Source organism: Hypanus sabinus, chromosome 10 (assembly GCF_030144855.1).
Source record: "Hypanus sabinus isolate sHypSab1 chromosome 10, sHypSab1.hap1, whole genome shotgun sequence".
Classification (NCBI taxonomy): domain Eukaryota; kingdom Metazoa; phylum Chordata; class Chondrichthyes; order Myliobatiformes; family Dasyatidae; genus Hypanus; species Hypanus sabinus.
In genome coordinates, this window is record NC_082715.1 from 111,430,035 (window position 1) to 111,457,609 (window position 27,575).

The 27,575-nt window shown below is 41.3% G+C and overlaps 1 protein-coding gene across 1 annotated transcript in view; it reads left to right on the forward strand.

Annotated features, from left to right (window-relative positions):
* LOC132401348 (dynein axonemal heavy chain 8-like) overlaps window positions 1-27,575 on the forward strand; it is an 895,336-nt gene that overhangs the window by 567,788 nt on the left and 299,973 nt on the right. The window contains exons 49-51 of the mRNA XM_059983478.1: window positions 4,098-4,259; window positions 21,479-21,725; window positions 24,240-24,481. Of these exons, the coding sequence (XP_059839461.1) occupies window positions 4,098-4,259; window positions 21,479-21,725; window positions 24,240-24,481 (651 nt within the window). The remainder of the gene's footprint in view (window positions 1-4,097; window positions 4,260-21,478; window positions 21,726-24,239; window positions 24,482-27,575) is intronic.

A 27,575-nucleotide genomic window follows, 5' to 3' on the forward strand; every position in this document is an offset into this window, starting at 1 on the left:
CTCCAGCTAGATCATGCCTAAAGCCCTCAAGACTGGCCCTACTGCAGTTCAGGACTTTAACTTGTGGACCTGTTTCTATCCTTTTCCATAACTATTTTAAAACTAACAGAATTGTGATCATTGTACCCAAAGTTCTCTCCAACTGCCATTTCAGTTATTTGGCCTTTCTTGTTCCTGAAGAGGAGGTTGAGCATTGCTCATTACTGAGTGGGAGCATCAGATTATTGCGTGAGGAAATTGTCTTGAAAGCATTATACAAATACTGCCAAAGAGTCTCGGCTCGAAACGTTGACTTTATCTTTTTTCCATAGATGCTGTCTGGCCTGCTGAGTTCCTCCAGCATTTTGTGTGTGTTGCTTGGATTTCCAGCATCTGCAGATGTTCTCTTGCTTGTAATACAAATTCCATCCCATTTTGGCCCTTTGCACTCTGGGGGCTAGCCCAGTTGATAACAGGGAAATTTAAATCAGCCACTAACACTGTTCGGCTGTTATGTATCCATGGGACAAGAACAGCAACAGAGTTTTATGATTAAATGTTTTTACTGAGGTATGTTAGTAATGGTATATGCTAGACAACTTGCAGTGTGGGAGCTATGAATGTGACAACCAAGACAAAAGACATTCATATTCGAAAGCCTGCACCCAAAGGACAGGACATCCCGCAGGAAGGAAGCCCAATTAGTTCACCGTAAGATTGATTGGCCACGTACACTCTCAACACATTCTCACAACTGATCTGAAATGGTACCATCCTCCCCGCTAATGCTGGGAATCACAGAGTAATGGAGTGAGTGAGTTAAACTGAGAAAAATGAAGTATCTATTGCACTTGCTAGTGGTCAGCTGGCTGGTGCACCCTTCTGGACTGCTGCATGGAGGCAGATTCTGTCTCTATGCCTTCCTGGTTAGCTGATATCAAAGTTAGTGGGCTGTGAATTTCCAGATGAAGTGTCCATTGGTTCATCTGCTGGGACACTGGCTTCATCAGCAGAAGATGATTCTGTAGCTTTCATGGGCTCCCCTACAGTTTGCTGGCATATATAATCCAAATGTCACCAGCAATTTTCCATCTGTAAGCTCAGGTTCTGCTACTTGACTGTGACAAGCTGGATGATAGCTGGTAGCCAGTTTTCTTTCTGTGAGATACATGTGTAGATTATGTCTCTGGTACAAAGTATTCGTGGCCTTGTGTGCACTTATATACAAGTATTTGTTTCATGGCCTCTTGCTTGCTGCAAATTCGCATCTGGATGGCCACCTGTATCACATCTGCTCTCTGCAGTTGGTCAAGTTCTTCCACCTTTGGATCCACCACAATCAGCATTGGCTAGTCCTCTGGATGGCAGTTCTCCTTAAACTTGAACTTAGCCATTGGATCACTGGATTGACCTGAAACATCAACTTGGAAAACTTACATTTTGTAACTCCAAAACATAAAACTAATTTAAAGGAAAAGACAGAGAGTCAGAAACGTGAGCCTAACTTCATGTTTACTTTAAGCGAGGTGCGCACATATCATGTGGTAGAGTCATGATCTATGCAATTCACTTATTTTTACATATAATCTGTAATGAATTATTTAAACAAACAAGAATGCTAAATCAAATAATATATTTACAATATTGCTCAAATACTACTGAAATATTAAATACACAACATTCCTTCCTGCCTAGCAATAAAGTCCAACTCAATATGTACACAGAATACTGTAGAATACAACTACTATATAGACATCCACAGCTTGATAATTTTAAATTATCCCATTCAGGATTAAACATTAATCGCTTTGAAGATTTCTTACTCTTGTGGGTGAAAGGCCTTGATAGAGTGGATGTGGAGAAGATGTTTACTCTGGTGGGAGAGTCTGAGACCAAAGAACACAGCTTCAGAATAGAGGGGCATCCTTTTAGAAAGGAGATGAGGAAGATTTTCTTTAGCCAGAGAGTGGTGAATCTGTGGGATTCTTTACCACAGGCAGTTGTGGAGGCCAAGTCTTTATGTAAATTTAAGGCAGAGGCTGATAGGTACTTGATTGGTCAGGGCATGAAGGGATATGGGGAGAAGGCAGGAGATTGGAGTTGAGAGGAAAATTGGATCAGCCGTGATGAAAGTGGCTGAATGGCATAATTCTGCTCCTATGTCTTATGGTCTTATAACATTGTTGCAGACAAGGGAGGTTACTCTGCTAAGCAGGTGAGACTTGTGGCTGTGAAAACAATCTCAAGTTCTGGGACCTCCTCTGTGGTGGTTGTAGGAGTTGACTGAGATTGCAGGAAGTAGTCCTGACAGCTCTGAGATCTACTACAATCCTTGCTTCTCTCCCTGTCCCGGCTTCTTTCTCTCTCTTTATTGTGCTCTTTTTATTTCTCATGTTCATTCTTTCTTTTGTGCCTTTTTCTTTCTCACTCATGTTCTTTCTCCCTATTTCTTCTCTCCTTTTCAACTTCTAGTTTCCGGTGAGTATCTCTTAATTTGCTAATTTCTTGAAATTAAGTCTCTTTTCTTCTCTTCCAATTCCATAGCACTTATGTCATCCTCCTCTTTCTTTTCCTTCTTTCTAAGATATGTATCTTGATCTTGGAAAGATGCATTTAGTTCACTGGAGTATTCTCTTATTAATCATTCAATTGCTCCCTTTACAATCTGATCTCTCCTCTTGGTTTCCTCATTCATAACATCATCTGACAACTCCTCTGTTTACATATCTCCATTAACTAATTTCTTATTGACTTTCCATTTATCCAGCTAGGCTTTGATCTTTGCATCTACTGAAAAAAGTAGCTTTTTGTCTCCTACTTGAAGTTCACACAATTGCCTTAATGCACACAGTGTAGATTCTGGTCATTCATACTCACAAAAGCTGAACGCTTCCAACTTTCCTGAAGCTCCTTGAGCTCTCTTCCAGCTTAAAACCAAGCTACATTTCACAAGTAACTGTTTAATTAACATATCAGAAACGCTCTCATATGTTGTCTACAAAAGCTGTTATAGTCAGACCACTGCTTTCATCACATTCATGATTCCTCTGAGCAGTATGGTCCTTGCTTGGGCCAATATGCTTTCCAACTAAAGGTACAAAGGATGACACCAACACCTGTTTGCCCTCTGTGGGTCAACAGTTCATGGTGTACAGCATGGAGACACTAATGGCATCATCCAGTACCTTCTTAATTCGCTTTCAATTGACTCAATTGTGGCATGGAAATAGTGATAGATCTCCAATCAAATCATAGTGGTCTCAGGTAGGTTTCTATTTAGACTTTGTAATTTTGTTCCTGCTCTCTTTCATCCTGACTGTGACCTAATTTCGTCTCTGGCTGCTGTTTCCATTGGTACAGCTATTTCAACTGTTCTTTTTCATGTAAGTTGTGCTTCAGTTAGGGGCCATTTTTGAATGCTTCCTTGGAAGATATCACAATCTGAACGATCTTTCACTGCATCATTAAGCCCATCACTGAACTGATAATGCTCAGACAAGTTTTTCTATTCAGCCAGGTATGCTGAAATGGACTCCCCTTCCTTTTGATTCCATTTATAAAACCTAAAGTGTTCTACAATCAACAATTGTTTTGGTTCTAAATGTTCCTGCATTAGTTTCACATTATCTGACAAGCTAATTTCAACTTGGTTAGAGAGTTAAACTATTAAGAAAACTGAATGCCTTTAAACCCAGTGCACTCTACAAAACTGGTACTCACTTCTCATTGGTTATTTCATTTGTTTCAAAATGCTGCTCAATTAGCTCAGTATGCATAAAGTAGTTATCCAACTCATCAATCTTTACAACATAGCTAGCCATTTCCACTCTTTTTTTAAATAATTATTATCACCTGGAACCTACCAGTGAATTCTTCAGTTTTTTAACAATCATCTTTCCTTTTACAAAGAAAATATGCTGGTACAAAGAAAAAAAAACATATGCTGCACTTGCTTTTAACTCTGATATCTCACTGCGCTTCAATAGATAGTGATCTCAGGTTTGTTTAAAATTTTCTCATTGCACTATTATGGTTTATAACTCCAAAACATAAAACATTCCTGATAAGCATTTTCTGCTTAGAGTTCAAATTATAATTGAATTGCATTTTATTCACAGGTGGATGAAGATGAACCCCTCTTTCTTAGTCTAATCAGTGATCTGTTCCCCGGTATACAATTGGATAGTAGCAGCTATGTGGAACTGCAGGCAGCTGTTTCTAATCAGTTGGAAATCGCAGGATTAATCAATCATCCACCATGGAATCTTAAACTTGTTCAGGTAATCAAGCCACACACATAAAATATTTTGATATTTTATATAGACCATAACCAAATACTGTTGTCTCATAATTTTTACAAAATTATGCACCATTTGGAAATTTTCAGCCATATTCTTCTACTTTAACAAAAAGATTCATAAATGAGCAAATTAGTAAACAAGTGAAACTGCAGTCCAACTTCCAATTAATACCTTTAATTTGATAGAGTACTTGCTTTAGCTGTACATCATCCATTCAGTGAAAAAGTTGTCCTGACACCAAATCTGAAAATTGGAAAGTAGTTATTAAATTCACATGCAAATAATCTCATCTTAATCAATTTATCCATTGGTACATTGAAAGTAGGATCAGTGATTTAGGTCACAAAAGTATTAAGCTTGGAATTTATAATAGCCTATTAACTTACCAAACAAATCAACTTTGGGATGTGAGGGGAAACTGAAGCAACAGGAGAGCATGCAACAGGATAAATGTGCACCCAAGCACGGCACCCAAAGTTAGAATGAAATCACGGTCTCAGAAGCCATGTGGTAATAGTTCTACTGTCGATCTGCCTCTCTACCAGAGGCCTTTAGGTTCATACCTAGGTAATAGCTGTCAAACACAGTTTACTTAAAAGTACATACTGTTTATTAGCAAGCTTGCCTGCTCAGTTAAACTATAGAGCCTGGAAATATTGCCACCCAAGTGAGCCCAGAATACTGTTTGGAGCTGCTGGTATACATTGTTATCACATATTCTGATCAGAGTAGACCAAGAAGCTTCTCATGTAACAAACACTTCTTTGTTCATACATTATTCTCACAGCACTACTTGTCGAGATGCTAATAAGTCAATTCAGCTTTAGCCCTTTTAATTCTGCATGTAATTCCTCATTCCCTCTTTTGTCATTCGATAACAATTAGGGTTATCAATGTTGCGGTTGTTGTACACCTTAATTCTCATATTCATGTAAGAAGGATATTAACCCTTGGGATAAGCCAAGGGGCTTTCTGCATCATCGTGGTCTCCATCCTCATCATTTGCACCTCAATTTCTCTGAGGTCCCCTTCCTTCTAGGCGGACTCTTTGTTTAAATATCCCTACGGGTGTAGAGCAAAAGCACCGGCTGACAAGGGTCCATAAACATCAGAAAAGTGCAATAAGTATGAGTACTCCTGTGATGATGATAGAGTAATGTAGCATTATACTGCTTCATCCTGCAAAGATGTCACTGAAGGGCCACAATCCTCCTTTTGAGCTAAAGCCATGTAGGTCGGCCCTGATTTTCTTGATTTTATTTACCTCCTTTTGAAAGTGAAAGGAGAGAGAGGTAATGTTCTCTGATTCATCTGGGATGTAGGTGCAGCACATGTACCTCTTTTTTCAGCCAGAACAAAACCAAGGATCATTCAGTTCTGTAAAACAGTCTGTTGTTTTGCTACCATTTCAGTGGTGATGGCCCTCACTTGCTCTTGAATGCCATCCATGGCCTTAGCAGTACTATTGGCCATCATCTCCAGAATTGCGGCCAGGTTGATGATATCCCTTGATTTGTGCGCCACCCTGTAGAAGGGGTAAAGTATCATTCAGAAGCACTCCAGTTGTGAAATTTCTCACTTTTGCCGTAAGAGGGAATGGTGCTGGTCTTGGGTTTTCGGCATTCGTATGCGGGGTACAAGATAAGCCAGGAAGCAGCATCCCATCCAATTTCTGCTCTCTTGTTGGGTGTCCCATCGACTAGCTGTCTCTCCTGGGAGCCACAAGTAGGCCCTTTCCTCGCAAACCCATTGAGTTCCATTCAAGGGGCACAGTGGTTCAACCATTGTATAAATGGCACAGATGCTATTGCCCAGAAAATAAGTCTCCTTACCTTTGAAGTTACAGTAGAAGATAGTATTTACTGGTTGGTCAGATCTGACAATGGTGGAGGGCCATGATGTCTGATGTCCCCATTAGATGGCTTTTTCCAGGGCGGGGGACGAATATACCATCAAAGCAGTGGCACCCACAGTTTCCAGTCACATTACTGGTGCAATTTTAGGTCTCACTGGTCTGGGTGTCATTAAAAAAGGCCTAGACTGACCATTGTTCACTGCTGTTCTGCGGAATGGCTATGAGGGCAACCCCCAAATTCCCATGGGGAAGAATCGCTGCACACACCCAGCAAGCAGATAAGTTAGTTTTTCCAGCATAACTATTTGAAAAGTGACAGGAAGGTGTTTGGCTTGGTTACTATAAGTGCTTAAGATTACATGTATAGACAGTTATAGCTTAGACATGAATGCACACATTTAACATGTGCTAGATATGTCCATTTCATGAGACCTTGTAGCTTGACTGCTGTCAAGTTAACAAGTGTTACCAAGTTAGTAACACTAGGTAGGGTCCTTTCCAGCGAGGCTCAAGCTTCTTTCTAAAATAGTTCTTTATGAGAACAAAGTCTCCTGGGCAAACTCGATGTTCATTTTCATTGCCTTCTCGGTTGGCCTCCTTCACCTGCGAATGCAAGACCTGGCGAGATTTGATTGGTGCCAGGATATACCCTATAATTTCTTCAACATTTGATTCAAGTCCATCTCAGGTAATTTTGCGGTCGGTAAGGCAACCTTCCAAGGAGTTCTTATATACTATTTTGGGCGTTGACGGACCATGTTTGAGCCAATTTTGACCCGTTTCTTGTCCTAATTTAGCCAATTTGTTTTTCAGCATCCCACTAGCCCTTTCAATCAGGCCGGTGGCCTTCGGTCTTTGGAGGCAATGGAATGTCGTTTTAATACCCAGAGCCTGGCATAGTTGGGTATTAATCTCCCCCACAAAATGAGGGCTGTTGTCAGATACAACTTGCTGCTGTATCCCGAATCTGGGAGTGATTTCTTTCAACAAAATACACACCACAGTATCGGCTTTGTTATCTCTGGGGGGATATGCTTCAATCCATCTACGTACTAAAAACAGAAAGAATTACAAGACAATACTTATACAGTGCATGTGTGGTAATTACATAAAATGAAGAGTAATTGGCAGAAAGGGCATCTTGGCAACGGGATATATCTCTTTGGGCATGGGATGCCTTTTCCTGGATTATGTTCTTGGCATATCAGCCATTGTCTAGCAACATTCTCTGCTACTTTCTCCAGGTACAGGTTCCACCATGATTCCAAACATTGCCTTGCCATTCCCTCCTTGCCAAGGTGAGTATTGGTATGCACAAAATGTACAATATAATCCAGTATAGTTTCAAGTACGTAGACCTGATAGGCAAGAGTAAGCCAGAGGTCCTCGGTCAGTGAGTAAAATCATTCAGCTGATTCTCAGGTGGCTTTCTGTCTTTCAGAGGAATCCCTCTGTAAAACATGCACATCCTCAATTCCAGGCATACCCTTTGATTCGGAAATAGGGGATTCAATTTTTCCCTGACAATTCGTCATTTGGGGAGCAATCAGTGCTCCAGTAAGGGCAGCTTGTTTCACAGTTGAGTCAGCTCTGTTGTTTCCATGGTCAATCTCAGTAGTACCTTTAGTGTGTGCAGAGCATTTAATAACGGCCAATTGTGAAGGAAGACAGATGGCAGACAAAAGGATGTCAATGTAAATTTTATTAGTGATGGGTATACCATGAGATGACATAACCCCGAGCTTTCCAAAGTTGCCCAAAGTCATGAGTGACTCCAAAGGCTTATCTGGAGTCTGTAAAAAATATTAGCCAATTCCCCAGTGGCTAAGATGCATGCTTTAATGAGTGCAAAGAGTTCAGCTTTTTAGAATGTCCATCTGAGCATCTAGATTCGTTGCCCATTGATTGTGCAACAGTAAATCACCGATTAACAGAAGTCCGACCTGACATGACTGGTGTCCCCCTCGCTAACCCAAGTGAGAAGTAAGAAAGGAAGTGGACTTCACAATTTCTATGTCAGAGACAACAGCATATCCTGCACAGCGCCGGCTATGAAGCAGTTTCCATCAACGTAGAAAACTAAGTCCGGGTTAGCTAGGGGGACGCCAGTCATGTCAGATCGGACTTCTGTCAATTGGTGATTTATTGTTGCACAATCGATGGGCTGCGAATCTAGACACTCAGATGGACATTCTAAAAAGGTGGCTGGGTTCACAGTAGAACGGGGAAAAATGGAGAAAGGGGTTCTGTCGGAGAAGGACCTCATTATATCTAGTGCAGCGGAAGTTGACAAGACCCAGAAATTTATGCCTCTGAGTCGGTGTAGTGTATTAACAATGGGGGTTAGTTAGCATAAGTCGAGGACTGAACCTGGTACATTCTGGACTCTTAAGATCTGTACTACATTCCTGCCACACGATAACAAAACCTTTTAGAAACAATTAAGTCTTTTTTCTGACAAACTAATACAGAAGATTTTTTTTAAGTATAATGCGGTGTCCTTATATTGTTCAGAATTGAACAACACCAAAAATTTACCTTTCCTCACAAGGAAAGAAAACAAATATTAAAATATCAAACATGAGGAAATCTGCAGATGCTGAAAATTCAAATGAAGCACACAAAATGCTGGTGGAACTCAGCAGGCTAGGCAGCATCTATAGGGAGAAGCACTGTCGATGTTTCAGGCTGAGACCCCTCGTCAGGACTAACTGAAAGGAAAGATAGTAAGAGATTTGAAAGTAGTTGGGGGAGGGGAAAATGTGAAATGATAGGAGAAGACCAGAGGGGGTGGGATGAAGCTAAGAGCTGGAAAGGTGATTGGCGAAAGTGACACAGAGCTGGAGAAGGGAAAGGATCATGGGACAGGAGGCCTTCAGAGAAAGAAAGGGGTGGGGGGAAGCACCAGAGGGAGATGGAGAACAGGCAGAGTGATGGGCAGAGAGAGAGAAAAAAAAACAAACAACTAAATATGTCAGGGATAGGGTAAGAAGAGGAGGAGGGGCATTAACGGAAGTTAGAGAAGTCAGTGTTCATGCCATCAGGTTGGAGGCTACCCAGCCAGTATATAAGGTGTTGTTCCTCCAACCTGAGTTTGGATTCATTTTGATAGTAGAGGAGGCCATGGATAGACATATCAGAATGGGAATGGGACGTGGAATTAAAATGTGTGGCCACTGGGAGATCCTGCTTTCTCTGGCGGACCGAGTGTAGGTGTTCAGCAAAACGGTCTCCCAGTCTGCATCAGGTCTCACCAATATATAAAAGGCCACACCGGGAGCACCGGACGCAGTATACCACACCAGCCGACTCACAGGTGAAGTGTCTCAAAATTTAGTAGATTGCTCTAGCCATCCACTGAAACATTTTGTACTAAAATTTAAATGAACTTTTCCCCTTTAGATGGCCTCTGTGGTTTGCTTTGAAAGACTGAACTATGACAGTTCTTCCTAACAAGGCCACAGATTGTTAATACAGCTACAATGATAAATAATGAACGCCTTTATCTGATTTACAGCTTTCCTAGAAATACTTCGACTTCGTGAACTACTTATTTTAAATGGCTTTCTGAAGCTTGAGTGGATTCTGACCAGTTCATGTTGTTGACTATAACCCTGTGGGCAACCTGGCCAGGCAGGACTTGGAGGAGAGCACAGTGCTGTGGGAACTAGCTCCTTGCTGCATACAGCAGATCTCCCGATCGAGCAGAATAAACGGTGTTAAAGCGTTCTAAAAAATCTCAGGGGTCTTACCTTTCCTGGGTTTACACTCTAAGATCTTAATTATATCTATGGAGGGGGCCAGAACATGGGACAAATCATCCGCGGTTTGGTTTGCCTGGTCGTAATTGTTCTGAGACAGGTATTTCAGATTAAAAACAACAGCGCATGCGCACCAACTTTAATCGTCTGCTTATGAGTGCATGTACAAGTATATTATAGCATCCCTCTTTTTATCAAAACAAAGAAAAGGAACAATTGTATTAACAATTAAACTCAATTTCTCTGGAGTCTGCTTTCCAGTATATTTTCATGGAATTAACTTTCAAAGCATTCATTAATCATGCCTTATGTCTCTTATGCCTGTCACAAATGCATACCACTCATTATTTCTGTTTGTATGAGCATATATACAAAATATAAAACATACTAAAATTCGACTTTAACTTCAAACTACAAACTATACAACCTCAAATAGGACATCGTCCTTCTTTGAGTATAAACGTGCATTAACATGCCAAATAGTGTCACAGACTTATTGTTCAGTTGTTGATGTATTTATTCAATGTGGGACAAAGTCTTCTAGATATTGTGGCCATTTCACTGTGCGGCCAGAACAAGTTTTTACTGTTTTGTCAAAGTCCTGTTGTTTGTTATTTGCATGTTTCAACATTTGTGTTAGTGTTTGTGTTGTGTCATCAGCCTCTGCTAGTGTTTGGCTGTGTGCATTTGATACAGTAGGCACACTGTGGTCATTGATCTCAGTTGTTTAACCTGATTTTGCTGTTCATGTGTGATTAGCTTTTCAGGCATTTCCTCAGCCATCTTTCGTATATGTATGCAATTATGTCGATAACCCAGAAGGGGTTTGAACTACATATGAACGCTCATCAAGGCGCTGACACACAATTGCTTTCTCCCAATTCTTTTTACCTTGCACCAGGGGTTGCATGCGCATGGTATCCCCTTCATCGAGTGGGGCAAGATCTTTGACCCATTATCACTTGCCAGAAAGCAGAACTCATATCAAGCTTGCTGAAAACCTTAGCTTGGTCAAGATCTGGCAGAATGTCCTCTATCATCAGAAGGAGGTAGTGTTCTCTCCTTGGTGCTTTGTTCAATGGTCAAGGGTCAATACGAAGATTGCCGTTCTTCTTCTCTGCGACCACTAGCTGCAGGTTCATGAACTGGAACTATCACCTTGCGGTCTACCAGTTGATCAAGCTCATCTTTCACTTTCTGCTTTATAGCGAGAGGTAGACGTCATGGGGGTAACTCTATGGGTTGAACTTCCTCATCAATCTGCAGATGGGCTGCACCCAGAAGCTCCTCGAGCACATCATCGAACACCTCTGCATAGCGTTCTTCTGGTGTGCATTGTTTTTCTTTGAGTGTAGATGCATGCACCCTGCAAAAGTCATCAACGTTGACCGTAATCAGCTTCATTTGCTGGCTGGCCCTGCTCCCCATCCATGGTGTAAAGTTGTCAGTGACCACAACAAAATCGACAGAATACTTGTGGTTTGTCATGGGGTTATGCAATTTCACTCTGCACATCCCTTCCGCATCCTGTTCCACATCATCAGTTTTTTGGTGCATTGTCTTAGTGTGTGATCTACTCCCTCCAAGTATTTGTGGGGTAAAATGTTAATGCTTACCCCACTGTCAACTTGGAAGTCTATTTGTTTTACATTGATGAGCATCTGTGCGAATACATCATCCTTTGTCTTCAAACTGTTGACCACCAATATGACATTGTAGATAAACTCGGTGCTGCTGACACTGTCAGTTTGATCATTGCTTTGTGTTTCCACCCCTTGCACGGGCTTCTGCTTGCATACCTTTGCAAAGTGATTTTGAATGCCACACACCCTGTACACCTGTCTGTATGCTGGGCATTGTTCCTTGTCTCTTGCACGTTCCGTGTCACAGTACTTGCAAGAGTTCACTTTACTTCTGTGGCTGTTCAAGGTGCCTTTGGTCTGGCTCCACCGCTAGCACTATCCTTCTGTCCAGGATGCTTTGAACCTTTCTTGTTAGCGTGCGGTTTAATTCCATGGACAGTAGCAGACCTGCTATTTGCAGCTGTACTGAATGCTTGTAGGTGTGATTCAGCCATTTCTGTGCTTTTACAGATGTCAATGCAGTTATTGAGCATTATCTTTCTCTCTTGTAACAGACGTTTTCTGGTTTGGGAGTCGTTAATGTCTATTACAATCTTGTCTCTCAGCAGATTGGCATACACGAGCAAAAATTGTATGTCTTTGCAAGAGATCTGAGGCTGGCAAGAAACGATTCAAAGTTCTCACCTTGTTCTTTTTGCCGTTTGTTGAAGAGGTACTGTTCATATGTCTCATTGTTCTCACCGATAGCATATCTGTCAAATGCAGCTAAAATCTTTGTGAGGTCTAGGCTTTGAGCCTCATCTGCGAACACAAAACTGTTATAGACCTCAAGTCCTGACGGTCCAATTGTATGCAAAATTAACACTGGCTGGTATTCTGGAACTTGTTTGTGCTGTTGTGCTACGACACTGTAGTTAGTCCACATCTGCCATCGTGTCTTCTATCCATCTATCAGTTCATAGTTGATTGTCACAACTGGTGGCGGGCGAATGCCACTGACTGGGGGAGGACTTCTGCCCCGACCATGGTTCCCCGGCACGGGGTCGCCCGCGGGTGCTGGGTGCCACTGAGATTCTGCTGTCTCACCTCCAGACATTGCTACTGCACCCGTCTTTATTTGTGGCTAGTTGCTCGTCTTGGTTGACATTTTTCTACTCTTACACTCACCCTCTGATGATTCAGAGTTGTGCTATTAATATGCTGCCAACTGCAAGTTGAAAAAAAATTGGATGCTACGGTTAAAAAAGCAATTTTCCGAGCACCACTGCTGGTCTCCAGTGTCTTCGGGGATGTGGGTTCGAATCCCACCACTGTCACCATGTTTTGAGGCGGATATTTCGGATAAAAGCAATGGCGCATGCGCACCAACTAATCGTCTGCTCACGAGTGCATGTACAAGTATATCATAACAGTAACGGGCATGTCTGAGCCAACTGGTGAACTGTGTGTGATCAGTCAGAGTAAAGACGGCCATAGCCAGAAGGAGGGAACAAATATCAGGAGCTAGCGGAATAAGTAGTCAAGACAGTTCTTAAATACCTACAGAAACCTTGGGGGTCAACCTTTTTGTCAGGGGCCACATTCAATACCATAGAGTTCGGAAGGGGTCCTGGGCTTACGGATTTGCATAGTGCTTATCCCGCCACTCCGGCTTGTGGGTTAGGAACGGTCCTCATGGGCAATTGTTACTGAGTCTGTATTGGTCCCGGTAAAACCAATGGCCCTTGTTCAGTGGTCTAGTCCAGGAGAGGTCCAGTCTGACTGCACGTGCAGGTAGAAACTGGTATTGGGCTTCCCAACCGTTCTGGAGGAACTACATCAGTCGGAGGTGATGCAATGACTGTCGAGTTGGCAACTAAGGCACCGGGGTGAGAACCATATGGGGGTGGGGAACCTGACCATGATAAAACAGGCACCGATGCAGCTGTGGATGGTACAGCGGGATTATTTGCTTGCCTTACCCATTCCCAATCATCAGCAGTATTGTTTGGGGAAATCTGGATAGAGGCGGAGTACCCCAGAATTACTTTTATTTTCCGTTTCCCCTATCCCTTTATTCATTCTTCCATGGTCAGAATGTTTTGTCTCTGATACAATTTCTTTCCCCATCTCCTTTGTCTGTTTCTGTCCCTTATCCCATTCTTCACAAATCACTCTCAACTCTTGCTAGCATTGTCTCTTTTATCACATAAGTATATCCCTCTTCACTTAGCGTTATCGGTCCAACAATTTAATTTATGTCTCTCTTTTATTTCTGCCTTTTGTTGCCATCGGCCAATCAGACGACCATACTCTTTCCCTGCCTTCCCTTTCCATATTCCCTGTTCCGCCTGCTGTATTAAATTTAAATCAACTGTACCTCCTGCAGGCCAATTGTCTTTTCCCAAATACTTAGACAATTGGAACGGCATTGGTCTCAGTTTCTTTTCATTGTCTGGATATTTATCTATTATTTTCTGTAATGGACTATTTCCCCATTTTGTCTTAAGTGCACACACACTATATTTCTGGGGACTTGAACCGCATGTCTTGACTTACCAGAAGACTCGAACTTCTCAATTATTCTGGAGGACTCGAACCACTTGGCGTGACTTACTATTCCGGTGGACTCAAACGGCCCATCTTAATTTACTATTCTGGTGGACTCGAACTGCCCGTCTTGATTTACTATTCCCTTTGGGTCCCATTAGTGGATTTTCCCTGTCATAATGAGGGAACAAATAGTCATCAGAGAACTGAGAAAAACCAAAGTTAAAGCTTACCTTATAGGCCCACTTGTCTCTGATTCACCCCAACGGTTCATCCGTCCACTTATTCAATTTTGACGAGGGGTCTACCACATATGGGATCCTGCTCGCAGTGCCAAGATGTCGATCTACCAGGCTACCAGAGGCCTTCAGGTTCAGACCCAGGGAATAACTGTCAAAAACAGTTTACTTAAAAGTACATACTGTTTATTAGCAAGCTTGCATGCTTAGTTGAACTATAGAGCCTGGGAAAATCTGCCACCTATGTGAGCCCAGAATACTGTTTGGAGCTGCTGATATACATTGTTATCACATAATTTGATAAGGGTAGACCAAGAAGCTTCTCATGGAACAAGCACTACTTTGTTCATACATTATTCCCTCAGCACAACTTGTCAAGCTGCCAATAAGTCAGTTAGGTTTTAGCCCTTTTAATTCTGCATATAATTCCTCACTACCTGCTGTGCCACTGTTCGTTATTCTAAGGAACACTTCGCCAAATCAGCAGCTTAGACCCCACTAGAAGCTGGTCAAATACATATCAACATCTTCAGTGTGCATGATTACTGCTGTGATAATGTTTTTCTTTCCTACAATTATTTATTTAGAGGTTCTGCGCAGAACAGGTCCTTCTGTCCCAAAAGTCACACTGCCTAGCCACTCACCTATTTTACCCTTGCCTAATCACAGGACAATTTACAATGACCAATTAACCTACTAACCAGTACAGTTTTGGAATGTGGGAGGAAATCAGAGCACCCAGAGAAAACCTATGGGTTTACTGTAAGGATGTACAAACTTCTTGTAGATGGCGTTGAATTGAACTCCGACCTCCAATGTCCCAAGCTGCAACAGCATCACACTAACCACTACTCTACCGTAGCTGCTGAAGAATCATTTCCAAGGGGTTTTTAGCAGAGATGTTGCTGGCAGCAATCTTACTGGAGGTATCACTATGGTGACAATTTAATGTTTCAGAGAACTTGGGCCTGGAGTCCCAGACATGCACTTAGTAAATTAGCTTAAATTTCTGAAGTCATCAGAAACACCATACTGTATCCTCTCAGTTCTTCTCTTATGAGCAATGTATCCACAGGCTCAGATTTTCCATGGATTTAATATTCAATGAGAAGAATTTAGGCCCCATTCTCATGCTGGAAGTGCTTTCTCCTTTTAAGATCACATTAATTTTCAATTTCTTTGCAAGGCATTCTTTACAAGAGGCTGCAGCATAATCTCTTCAAGGTTTCACAATCTGTTGCTCATTACAGCATCTGAAAATTAGCCATGCATTCTAGTTGTAGACAACTGTTTCCATTTACTTCAACTTCAGTGTGGAGAAGGTAGCATATTGAGCATTAGGATTTCCTAGCACAGATGGTTTACCTCAAGGTAAGTAGCCATTCGATTTTATTTGCATACCCACAAATGCTTTCTTTAATAACCAGGACCTTTAGAAAGCGGGAAAGCTTTTTGCTCCTAAATCACTAGAAATTATCTCTCATAGGAAACAGATGGAGAGCAAATGAATATGACTTAAGTGACTGGCACCACTTGAAGGGATGGATCCCTAAAATTAAGGTGTATTTTCCTCCCCAGCTTCTCATATTCCACAATATATCCCAAACAAGCATGTTGAGTTCATCATTATATGTTGTTTGCTTCCCTATCTGGCCAATAGAGATTGCAGCAGTCTTTGGAAGATCATTTCTGCCAAAAGCTTGAAGATAGCAAGAGCACTCTGATTATCACTCATAAATAAATTAATCCCTAATCTAAATTCTGAATTATTTACTGCATCGAGAGACTTTCAGTTTCCTGATGAATGTTACCTAGATAACATTCACATAACATGAGGGCCAGGTAGTGTTGAGGAAACAGGTAGGCTGCAGAAAGACTTAGATAGATTGGGAGAATGGGCAAGAGAGTGGCAAATGAAATACAATGTTGGAAAATGCTTGGTCATGCACTTTGGTAGTAGAAATAAATATGAAGACTATTTTCTAAAATCCAAAAGTCTGAGATGCGAAGGGACTTGGGAGACTTTGTGCAGAACACTCTAAAGGTTAACTTGCAGGTAGAGTTGGTGGTGAGGCAGGCAAATGCAATGTTAGCATTCATTTCAAGAGGTCTAGAATACAAGAGCAGGGATGTGATGCTGAAGTTTTATAAGACACTGGTGAGGCCTGACCTTGACTATTGTGAACAGTTTTGGGCTCCTCATCTAAGAAAAGATGTGCTGGCATTTGAGAGGGTTCAGAAGAGGTTCACAAGGATGATTCTGGGGAAAAAAGGATTATCATACAAAGAACATTTATAGGCTCTGAGTCTGTACTTGTTGGAATTTTGAAGGATGGCGGGGGGGGTGGAATCTCATTGAAATCTTACAAATGTTGAAAGGCCCAGACAGAGTATTTGTGGAAAAGATGTTTCCCATGGTGGGGGAGTCTACGACAAGAGGACACAGCCTCAGGATGGAGGGACATCCATTTAAAACAGAGATGTGGAGTAATTTATTTAGCCAGAAGGCTAAATGAGTGTGTGGAATTTATTACTACAGGTAGCTGCAGAGGCCAGGTCGTTGGGTGTATTTAAGGCAGAACTTGATAAGTTCTTTATTGGACACTGCATCAAAGGTTACAAGGAAAAGGCTGAGGAGGGGAGAAAAGGATCAGCCATAATAGAATGGTGGAGCAAACTTGATGGGCCAAATGGCCTAATTCTGCTCCTATGTCTTATGGTCTTATAACAGAACACTGACTCCTGCACAAGATGCATTTCTCTTGTGTCAGCTCCTTTCTCTAGGTCTAAACATTGTTTTATATTCTCAACCCTTTCAATTGGGCTTGATATTGATGGCAGCTGCATGGCTTTATAGTTGCAACAGCTGAGAGTAATGTCTATAACAAATTGATCAGATTGGCATAGCTTTTCATTCAGTGCAGAGCAGTTGGATGTAATCTTTATATGATCAAAGACCAGAGAACTTCTGTAAAGTATAGTAAATTTGAACAGAAGCAGCATGAACTTATTAAGGAGAATTCATGTTTGACTAATATATTGGAGTTCTAGAAGTACTGTATATGACTAATAGAATAGATAAGGTAGAATAGAATAGATACAGTTAAGATAGTGTATTCAGATCTTTGGAAGTCGGTAGACAAGCTTAACATGGACAAAATGCTGAAGGAACTGAGCAGGTCAGGTAGCATCAATGAAGAGGAATAAACAGTTGATATTGCATGCCGACACCTTGATCAGGACTGGATGAAGGTTTTTGGTCCAAAATGTTGACTATCTATTCCTCTCCATAGGTACTGCTTGACCTGTTGAATACCTATAACAGTTTGTGTGTACTACTCTGGATTTCCAGCATCTGCAAAATCTCTTGTGTTTATGGTTGACAAGGTTAGAGCAGATGAAATTGTTAACAGTGCACTGACTTGATTTGAAAATTTGTTAACAGAGAGCAGAGTGGGAATTAACCAGTTATCTCTGGTTGGCAGACTGTGACTAGTTGGATCGTATAAACCTTAGTTAACACAATCTATATTAATGACTTAGTTGAGGGAACTAAATGTTGCATTTCTAACTAAGTTGAGATGAAATTTCTTCATTCAATGACTGCTAAACCATTGATATTCTCTACCCTGGAGGACTATGCAGAATCATTTGTTATGCTCAGTTCAAGCAGAGATCAAAGCAGAGACAGTGAACGTATTGTTTGTTTTCTACCAAAATTTCCTGGATTATAAGATTCCAAAGAATTAAAAAATTGCAAATATTCAAGAAAGAAGGAAAATGGAAAGCATAGAACCATAGCCAAATTAGTCTATTGTTTGTAACAGCAAACTATCTCTTGGAGGAAATCAGCGGGTCATGAAACATTTGTGGGAGGACAATAATTGTTGATGGTTTAAGTCAAAGTCATGCATCAGAACAGAGAGTGGAAAGGCGAGATAGGCAGCATAGAGAGAAGGAGAAAGGCAAGGAAGAGTTCCAAGATTATTGATAGACTGAGAGGTGTACGATAACAGACAGGCAGATAGTGCCAGATAAGGGAAATGAGCGTGGTGTTCCATTTGTTTTTTTTTTCTTTTTCCCCTCTCTCTTGTCTGCCTCCATCTGTCATTTACCTATCTCAGTTTTCCAACTCCACACCAACTCACTTTCCCTAGTTGGCGCTTACGTGCCTGTCATTGTTTGTTGCTCCAGTTTCCACCATCTGCATTCTGTTGTTTCTCCAGCCCTTTATTTGTCATTGGGAAACATCGGTATCCAATATAAACATTTTGAAAATCAAAAGACAGTCAAGCAGAATCAACATAGTTTTATTCAGATTCAGATTCAGATTTAGATTGTTTATTGTCATTTAGAAACCACAAATGCAATGCAGTTAAAAAATGAGACAACGTTCCTCCAGAATGATATCACAAAAGCATGTAACAAAACAGACTACTCTAGAAAATCCAAATAACATTTGGCAATCTCCAATCCAGAGTCCGGAGAGGCTGCTGCGTATTAATATCTCGCTACCGTCTTAGCGCGTTCCCCGGAAAGGAGCTCCAAATCCACCAGACAAACAGGACCAAAAACTAAAGCTACAAGACCTGCACAAAACCACATAGTTACAACAGTGCAAACAATAGCATAATTGATAAAAAAACAGACTATGGGCACAGTAAAAATAGTCCAAAGATGTTAAAGGACTATAAGTTCAAAAGAAATCACCACAGTTTCCACAAGTCCCCAGGGTCCTGACAGACTCGTCATCCCACGCCGGCGGCAGAAGGGAATACCCCCGCTATGGACTTCCACGGCGCCGCCCGACTCAGCCTCGCAGACGCAGCACACAATGAAAGCTCCATTGAACCCAGCCTTGCAGACGCAGCACACACTGAAAATGACCTGACCGCAGCAGACTCCGAGTCCGTTGAACCTCCGAGCTGACAACCATCCCCTCCGGCACAGCTTCTCCGAGCACCATCCTCTGCCGAGCGTATTAAGACCAATGGCCATCGGCAACACGACCCCGAGGACTGGGGCCTGTTCTTCCCAGCAGAGTCCCGGACCTCACAGCAGCAGCAGCAACGAAGAAGGTCTTCCTGGAGATTTCCCGATGTTCCTCCGTGCTCCCACATCCATTTTCAATCGCTTATGATTGCACACGGTACCCTACTTCACAAATAACAGATAATCAGCTCTGGAGTGACCGCTGCAAGCTGCATTGCGCCACCATCTTGGAATCGAGGGGGACGGGTTTATGAAACTTGTTTCATTTTTAGTGATATCCAGAAATCAATTTTGTCCTTAAGTCATAAAATATGCAAAGATCACTGGATGTGGTAACCATATCTCCGCAGTATTATAAAGAATGACCTCAAATGCACACAAGACTGATAAGAAAGATCAATTACTTAGTGGAGAAAAGGTAAACTAGTCCTATTTTTCAGAGGAATGAACATTATACATACATCAGACTTCTTATTTTTTAAGTATTATGAGAGCTCATTTGTATGGAAGGGTGTTCATAAATTGGTCATTCATAACCCAGGGACAGCCTGTATAATTGTTTCATAATAAAAGTGTTCTGCATTCTTGGTAACAGCAAGTGTAAGAGAATTTTGAAGTAGGAAATTCAGCTTCAGCACATCTCAAAAGTACTACTTCAGGAAATGATTTCCCTGTGCTTGATGAAACCATTGCTCACGTTTCCTCCATTTGTATTTTCTTACCATTTTAACTTCCCCCATTGCCAAGAGGACACAAATCAAGTTTGCTTGGTCCACATCTCTCACCCCATTAGACTCCAACACATCATCCTTCGTTATTTCCACCAGCTGCAAAGGGACAGTCACATCTTCTGCTCACTAGCCACTAATTCTGAATTCCTGCTTCAGCAGGAATTCTCAAAGCGGGCTTTGAGATTGTAGGAGATGTCAGCTCGTGGTTTGTGAGCACAAGATTTGAAAAAGCAAGCTGGGAAGCTTCAGTGAAGAGAGGTGGAGGCTAAGGTGAGATTCTGGTAAGTTTCCTTCTTTCTTTCCCGTTATCCTGCAACTAGAGCGGTGGGAATGCCAGTTAAGACAGTGGTATGCTCCTCTTATGGGATATGGGAAGACAGAGAGACCTACAATGTCCCTGACAAATACACTTGAAGGAAATGCATCCAGCTGAAGCTTCTTACAGACTGCATTAGGGAACTTGAACATGAGCTGGATGAAATTTGGATCATTTAGGAGCTGTGAGGTCAAAGGACTGGAGATACAGGGAAGTAGTTACACCTAAGCCGCAGGGGTGACATTCAGGCGAGGGAAAGGAGGTAGGAGGTAATGCAGTGTCCCCTGGCCATTCCTCTCAAAAACAATTATACAACTTTAGATACTGTTGAAAGGGATAACCTACCATAGAAAAGCCACAGCAACAGGCATTGAGTCTGATTATGTGACTGAGAAGTGAAGAGGGGGGAAAGGGGCAAGTATGGTAGTGATAGGGGATTCAATAGTTAGGCCAGCAGACAGGAGATTCTGTGAACTTGAAGTTATGTAGATATGTGAAGAAGATGTTAAGTTGCCTCCCAGGTGCCAGGGTCATGGATGTCTCAGATCAGCCCATAGCATTCTAAAGGAGGAGAGTGAACAGTCAAAGGTCCACATCAGAAGCAGTGACATGGGTAGGAGGGGTGATGAGGTTCTGCAAAGGTACCAAGTTAAAGGACGAACCTCCAGTGTTGTGATCTCAGAATTACTCCCTAACCTGGTTCCGTATGCCAATCACCAACACACTATTTCTTTTGGTTCTTCAATCCTCTCCCCCAAATGATTCCAGCTGTCCATTATCACTTTCCAATCACTGAGTCTGCCTTCTTAAATCTCCCCCTAGCTAGCTCCTTATTTCCTATTTCTTTATCTACCTCTATCACCTGTTAGCCAGTTTCCTGATTCTCCCCCTCTCCCTCTACCACTTGGCTCCACGTGCCCATCATCTTCCACTTCTTCTGGTTCCACCTATTGGCTGACAGCTTTTTTTATCCTTCCCTCTCACCTCTTTATCTGGCTAATTCCCTTCTCAGTTCTGATACAGGGTCTCAACCTGAAACATAGACTACCCCTTTGCCTCTAAAGAGGCCACTGACATTGAGTTCCTGCAGTAGCTTGCTTTTCTGCTCTTGAGCGAGAATGGTTATCTGTTTCACATCCAGCTCAGTCACTTTGAGTTGAATTCTATTAAAAAACTGCTGTTCACTTTTCAGCTATATGAAACAGCTAGAGTTCGTCATGGACTGATGACACTGGGTCCCAGTGGTTCTGGAAAGACTTGCGTAATTCACATCTTAATGCAGGCAATGACTGAGTGTGGAGCCCCTCACCGGGAGATGCGCATGAATCCTAAGGCTATTACTGCTCCACAGATGTTTGGCCGATTGGATACTTCAACAAATGACTGGACTGATGGAATCTTCTCAACTCTTTGGAGGAAATCTATCAAAGCAAAAAAGGGTAACTCAGTTTTTAAATTCCACATTGTAAGTTGTTTCCATAGTTTTAAAACCAATAAGACATTTAGTTTTCAACTTTTGATGAAAAGGGTACAATTGCCCAGAGGATGAAAATGTATTCAAACGTATCTGAGTCATACGTTAATATTTTATAGATCAGCATAGTATAAATTCACATCTACCTCATACAAGAGCAATAAATCATTCCCCAGATAGCATTTATTCTTTGATAACTAATAACATTAAGATAGATAATCATCATGTACATGAAAAGACTCTTTACATTATAAATATAGAGAAATAGGAAGAGAAGGGCATATGTCTTTGAGCTGATTCTATCTTCAATGAAATTGCAATTGATCTTGGCTTCACTTTCATTATCCTATCTGCTTTCTATAATACTTGTCTTAACTTTGGGAGAAAAATACTGACTCTTTTCTTCACTTTGGCATTTCTATTAGTCCACCATAAAGTCGATGCTTTAAGTAAAAAAAAAAGAGCATCCATTGTATATGTTGTTGGAATCAGTTTATTGATCCTATCTCATCACCTGTGTTGATGCCATTGCCCCAACACACCACTTCATAGAAGACTGTACTGGAGACAACATGTGAAGGGAAGGCCTGCATACTTCAAAGGACCTTTGTCTCCTCAGCAAGTAGAGGCGACTCTGGACCTTCTTGTACACAGCCTCTGTGTTGGTGCTCCACTCAAGTCTGTCATCCAGGTGCACCCCAGGTACTTGAAGGTCCTCACCATCAATGCAATTTGACTCCAAAGCTGGCCTAGAGTCTTTTTGGCATAGTGTAGTTTGCCATTAAATCTTCCTTCACCTTGTGGTTTGAAAATTTCTTGCACACTAATTTCCTCAAGAGGAAATTAATTGCAACAAATGGGTATTTGACCTTGGTGAAGGATAAATTCTAAATCTTTAAAGGGAAGTCACTGTCATCTCACCTTGGAATTTAGCTCTTTGATCCACATCTGCACTAATCAATAGCATTTGGAGCTGATTGATTCTGGTAAAGCCAAATCACACCAAGTTAAGCGAGTTATTGAGGAATATGTGCATTGATAGTACAGTATTTCAGTCATCAAACGTGTCTGATGACTGGATGCAACTGTGTGAATCTGTCTGGCTTTTTGTACATATCTTGCATTTGAACAATTTTCCACATGTAAGGTGTATCCAGTATTGTAGCTCTATTCAAATAATGTTTTGAGAAATAGGTAATTCTAGAGCACTACTCTATATTTTGTAGCTGAAATGTCATCGAGGCTTGCAGCTTTGGATGTTTCCCATGCATAGTCTTATCTTGACAATGCGCAGAGTGGATTGAATAGGATCTGGAGTAAGCCAAAATGGATTGCAGGCTTATTAAGTCGTATGTTGGAAACAGACCCTTCTGTCAAACTTGGCCATACTGACCAAGATCCTTACTGCTGTTCCCATGTGTCATCATTTGGTTATATCATTCTAAATCTCTTCTATACAAATATACAAATATCTGTTTAATGTTGTAATTATACATGCCTCTACCACTGATGGCTCATTTCACATACCCACCATACTCTGTGTGAAAAAATTTGCCTCTCAGCCCATATTAAGTCTTAACTCCCCTCACCTTAAACCTATGCCATTTGTTTTAAACTAACCCTATCTTGGGAAAAGACTGACCTCCTTAACTGTGTCCCTCATGACTTTATATACCTCAGTAAGGTCAGCCCTCAGCCTCCTTTGCTCCAAGGACAATAGTCCCACTCTATCTAGCCTCCCTTATAACACAAGCCCTCCAATCCTAGCAACGCCGTCATGAATCTTTTCTACACCTCCAGATTAGACATCCTTCCTGTAGTAAATCAACCAGAATTGCACACAATATTCCAGGTGTAGTCTCACTAATATCTTGTACAGCTGTAACATGACATCCCAATTTTTTTTACTCAGTTCCCTGTCCATTGAAGGCAAGCATACAAAATGCTGCCTACTTGATCTGAACTCACTCCTGTACATTTTCTAATCACATTTCTGCCAACAGTAGTCGTGTCTACCTACATTCTTCAATTATATGTAACCAACAACAGTGGACCAAGCACTGATTCCTATGACACACCATTGGTCACAGGCTCCTATCTGACAAACAACCTTCCAGTACTACCTACTAATTCTTTCTGTCTGTTGGCTAACCCACCAAGGATTCCCTGTGTCCACATCTGTAACAGGCTTCTGGACATTCTGACCAGTAGTCCTCAGTTAAAATTGATTGAAACATTTCATCCACCTTAACACTAGTGCTCCCCAGTGCTGTTTGCTCAGACCGCTGCTTTGCTCTCTGTATACCCCTGACTGTGTGGCCAAATACAGCAACAACCTGATCTTTGTTCACAAATGACATTGATGTTCTAGGAATAAATCAACAACTCTGTACCTTATGTTTACACAGTAAATTAATCAACTCAATAGACATTGAAATTAAATATCTTTTAAATGGCTTTTTACAAATTTGCTTTGTAGGTGAGAATATCTGGATCGTTCTAGATGGCCCAGTGGATGCTATTTGGATAGAAAATTTAAATTCTGTACTGGATGACAATAAGACCTTAACATTGGCTAATGGTGACCGTATTCCAATGGCTCCTTCTTGCAAATTATTGTTTGAAGTACACAACATTGACAATGCATCTCCAGCCACAGTGTCCAGGATGGGGATGGTCTATATAAGTTCTTCTGCTCTTAGCTGGAAGCCAATTTTGAAGGTAACAGTCTCAGCCTGTATGGAATAGTATTTCTGATATTCTATATTTATGATACTTATTGAATATAATTGAGATGAAGTCTTGGAAGGAAATTGAAATAATTGTTTCCAACATGGATTTCCTGAAACTCAGCACTCAAATGAATACAATGTTGAGCATCATTTCATGAGACCAGTTAAAGGTCAGCTGGAAAGGGATAACACCATTTTGACTTGGTACAATAGAGAGGAATGTAGAATGTTTGGATGGAGAAAAGAAACATTGAAGTATTTTGTTGGAGTGGTCTACAAGTCCCCTAACTTTCTCTCTGCATCTGAAGCATCAGGTTTCAGAGCTTGTGTGCCAAATGAAGGTACTACAGTATGCTGTATCTACTGGGATTTCCTCCTACATCCTAAAGATGCGTGAGTTGGTGGATTATTTGGCCATTGTAGATTGTTATCTGCGTGTGTGTAGACTGGGTATTTGAAGGGAGCTGATAAGAGAATGGGGAGAATAAAAATAGGATTTATGTAGGATTTAATGAAAGGAGACAGTTAATGGGCAAGATGAACTCAATGGGTCAAATGAACTGTTTCACATGGTGTATCTCTCTATGACTCAATTACAACAATCAGTCAGAGAAGGAATTGGTGAGCAGGCAAATAGGGAAACCACAAACTCCAGAACTAACTTTGTGTTTTATAAAGGTTGAGATGAATGTGTGTTTGGCAAGTCTAATGAGAACTAAGTTCACAACATGGTAGGTGGTTTAGCTGAATAAAAGTGGAAGAGCAAGAGTCATAAGACAATAATAGTAGGGGACTTGAAAGTGATCATATTTCTGCAGTTTATGACATGAATACACAAAGGTGTAAAGCATTTTACAAGGGGGAAAGTAAAAAGGCAGAAATGATGGTTCACATTATATGAGGTATCACAGTATGAATTTAGAGATCGGGATATCTTTAACATCGTCAATTTGAATTACTTCCTGTGACATGTGCAGTCAAGAATGGGAATTGGAAGGAGAGCCAATTTAATATGTGGCTAAAAAGATGTTCTAGGAGGTAGCTGGATGGATTGCACCCAAATAGGAATGCATCCAAAAACCTTCCTGGGAGTTTTGCTAGTGCTGTTGTAAACTAATTTGGCAGGAGAATGGGACATGATATATTCAGAGTTGAAGGGGAATGTGTATGTGGTAGGAAGGAAGGCTAAAACAGAACATAGAACAGTACAGTACAGTGCAAGCCCTATGGCCCACAATACTGTACTGACCTTTTAACCTACTCTATGATTAGTCTAACCTTTCCCTCCTGCATAGCCTTCCATTTTTCTTTCATTTATGTGCCTATCTAACAGTCTGTTAAATATCCATAATGTATCTGCCTCTACCACCACTTCTAGCAGCATATTCCATGCATCTATCACTCTGTGTGGCAAGGGAAGAGGGGGAAACAACTGCCTCTGATGTCCCTCCTTTGTTTTCTTCCAATCACCTTAAAATTATGCCCTCTTGAATTTGTTGTATCTGCCCTGGTAGAAAGTCACTCTGCTAGCCACTGTACCTATGCTTCTTATCATCTTGTACACCTCATCAAGTCACTTTTTATCCTCCTCCACTCCAGAGAGAAAAGCCTTACTCGCTTAACCTATCCCCATAAGACTTGCTGTGTACTCCAGGCCACATCCTGGTAAATCTCTGCACCCTCTCTAAAGCTTCCATACTCTTCCTATAATTAGGTGACCAGAACTGCAGAAGTGTTAACCCACCCTTCCACTGTCTCATCCACGTCATTTATAAAAATTACAAAGAGCAGGGTCCCAAAACAGATCCCTGCAGAACAGCACTAGCTGCCAGCCTCCAGGCAGAATATGCTCCATCTACAACCATCCTCTGCTTTCTGTGGGCAAGCCATTTCCGAATCAACGCAGTCAATTTTCTCAGAATCCCATGCCTCCTGACTTTATGAATGAGCCTACCATGGGAAACCTTGTCAAATGCCTTACTAAAATCCATATACACCATATCCACTGCTCTACCTTCACCAATTTGTTTTGTTATTTCCTCAAGTAATTCAATCAGGCTCTTGAGGCATGACCTGCTCTTCATAAGGCCATGTTGACTATCCTTAATCAGACTATGCTTCTTTAAATACTCTGAAGTCCTGTCTCTAAGAATCCTTTACAATAATTTGCCCACCACTGATGTAGAACTTACTGGTTTATAATACCAGGGGATATATATATTTACCACCCTTCAATCTTCTGGTACAATTCCTGTCATCAATGATGATACAATGATCATCACCATAGGCACAACAATCTCTAACCTCATTTCTGAGGTATATACCATTTGGTCTATTCTAATGTTCCAGCATATTCTTTGTGTTAATATTGACATGTTCCATCATATCAGCCTGGTTTATGCTGTCCTTACATTTGTAAAGGTCCCTTTCACTGGTAAATCCTGAAGCAAAGCAAAATATTCATTAAGGGCTTCCCCTTCCTCCTCCAACTTCAGACGCATGTTTCATGTTTTATCCCTCACTTTAGTTATCCTCCCATTCTTCATGTATGTATAGAATGCCTTGGAGTCTTCCTTAATCCTACTTGCCAAGGCTTTCTCATGTCCCCTTCTAGCTCAGCCAAGTCCATTCTTAAGCTCCATCTATGTAATTATCTGGAGCCCTGTCTGCTCTTTGTTTCCTAAACAAAAACATTTTTTTCCTTCTTGACCAGACTTCTTTATCAACCATCGTTCCTTCACCCTACCATCCTTTCCCAGCCTCAATGATACAGATATGTCTAGAATCCCAATGCAAGTGTTTTCATCAATATCCCAGAATACAAGGCAGACATAGGCACATTAAGGTAGATGTTGAGGGATGGAATGAAAGAAGTTTGAGTTATATCTGTTATAATATATTGAGTCGTACAGACAGGGCAAATGAACTGCAAGCACACAAAATGATGGTGGGAGTCAGCCAGTCAGCCAGCACCTATGAAGGAAATGGACAATCAACATTTTGGGCCAAGACCTTTCATCAGGACTCAAAAACCAAGAGTGTTGATTGGCTCATGAGAATCTGATATTGTTGTTCTGATGGAG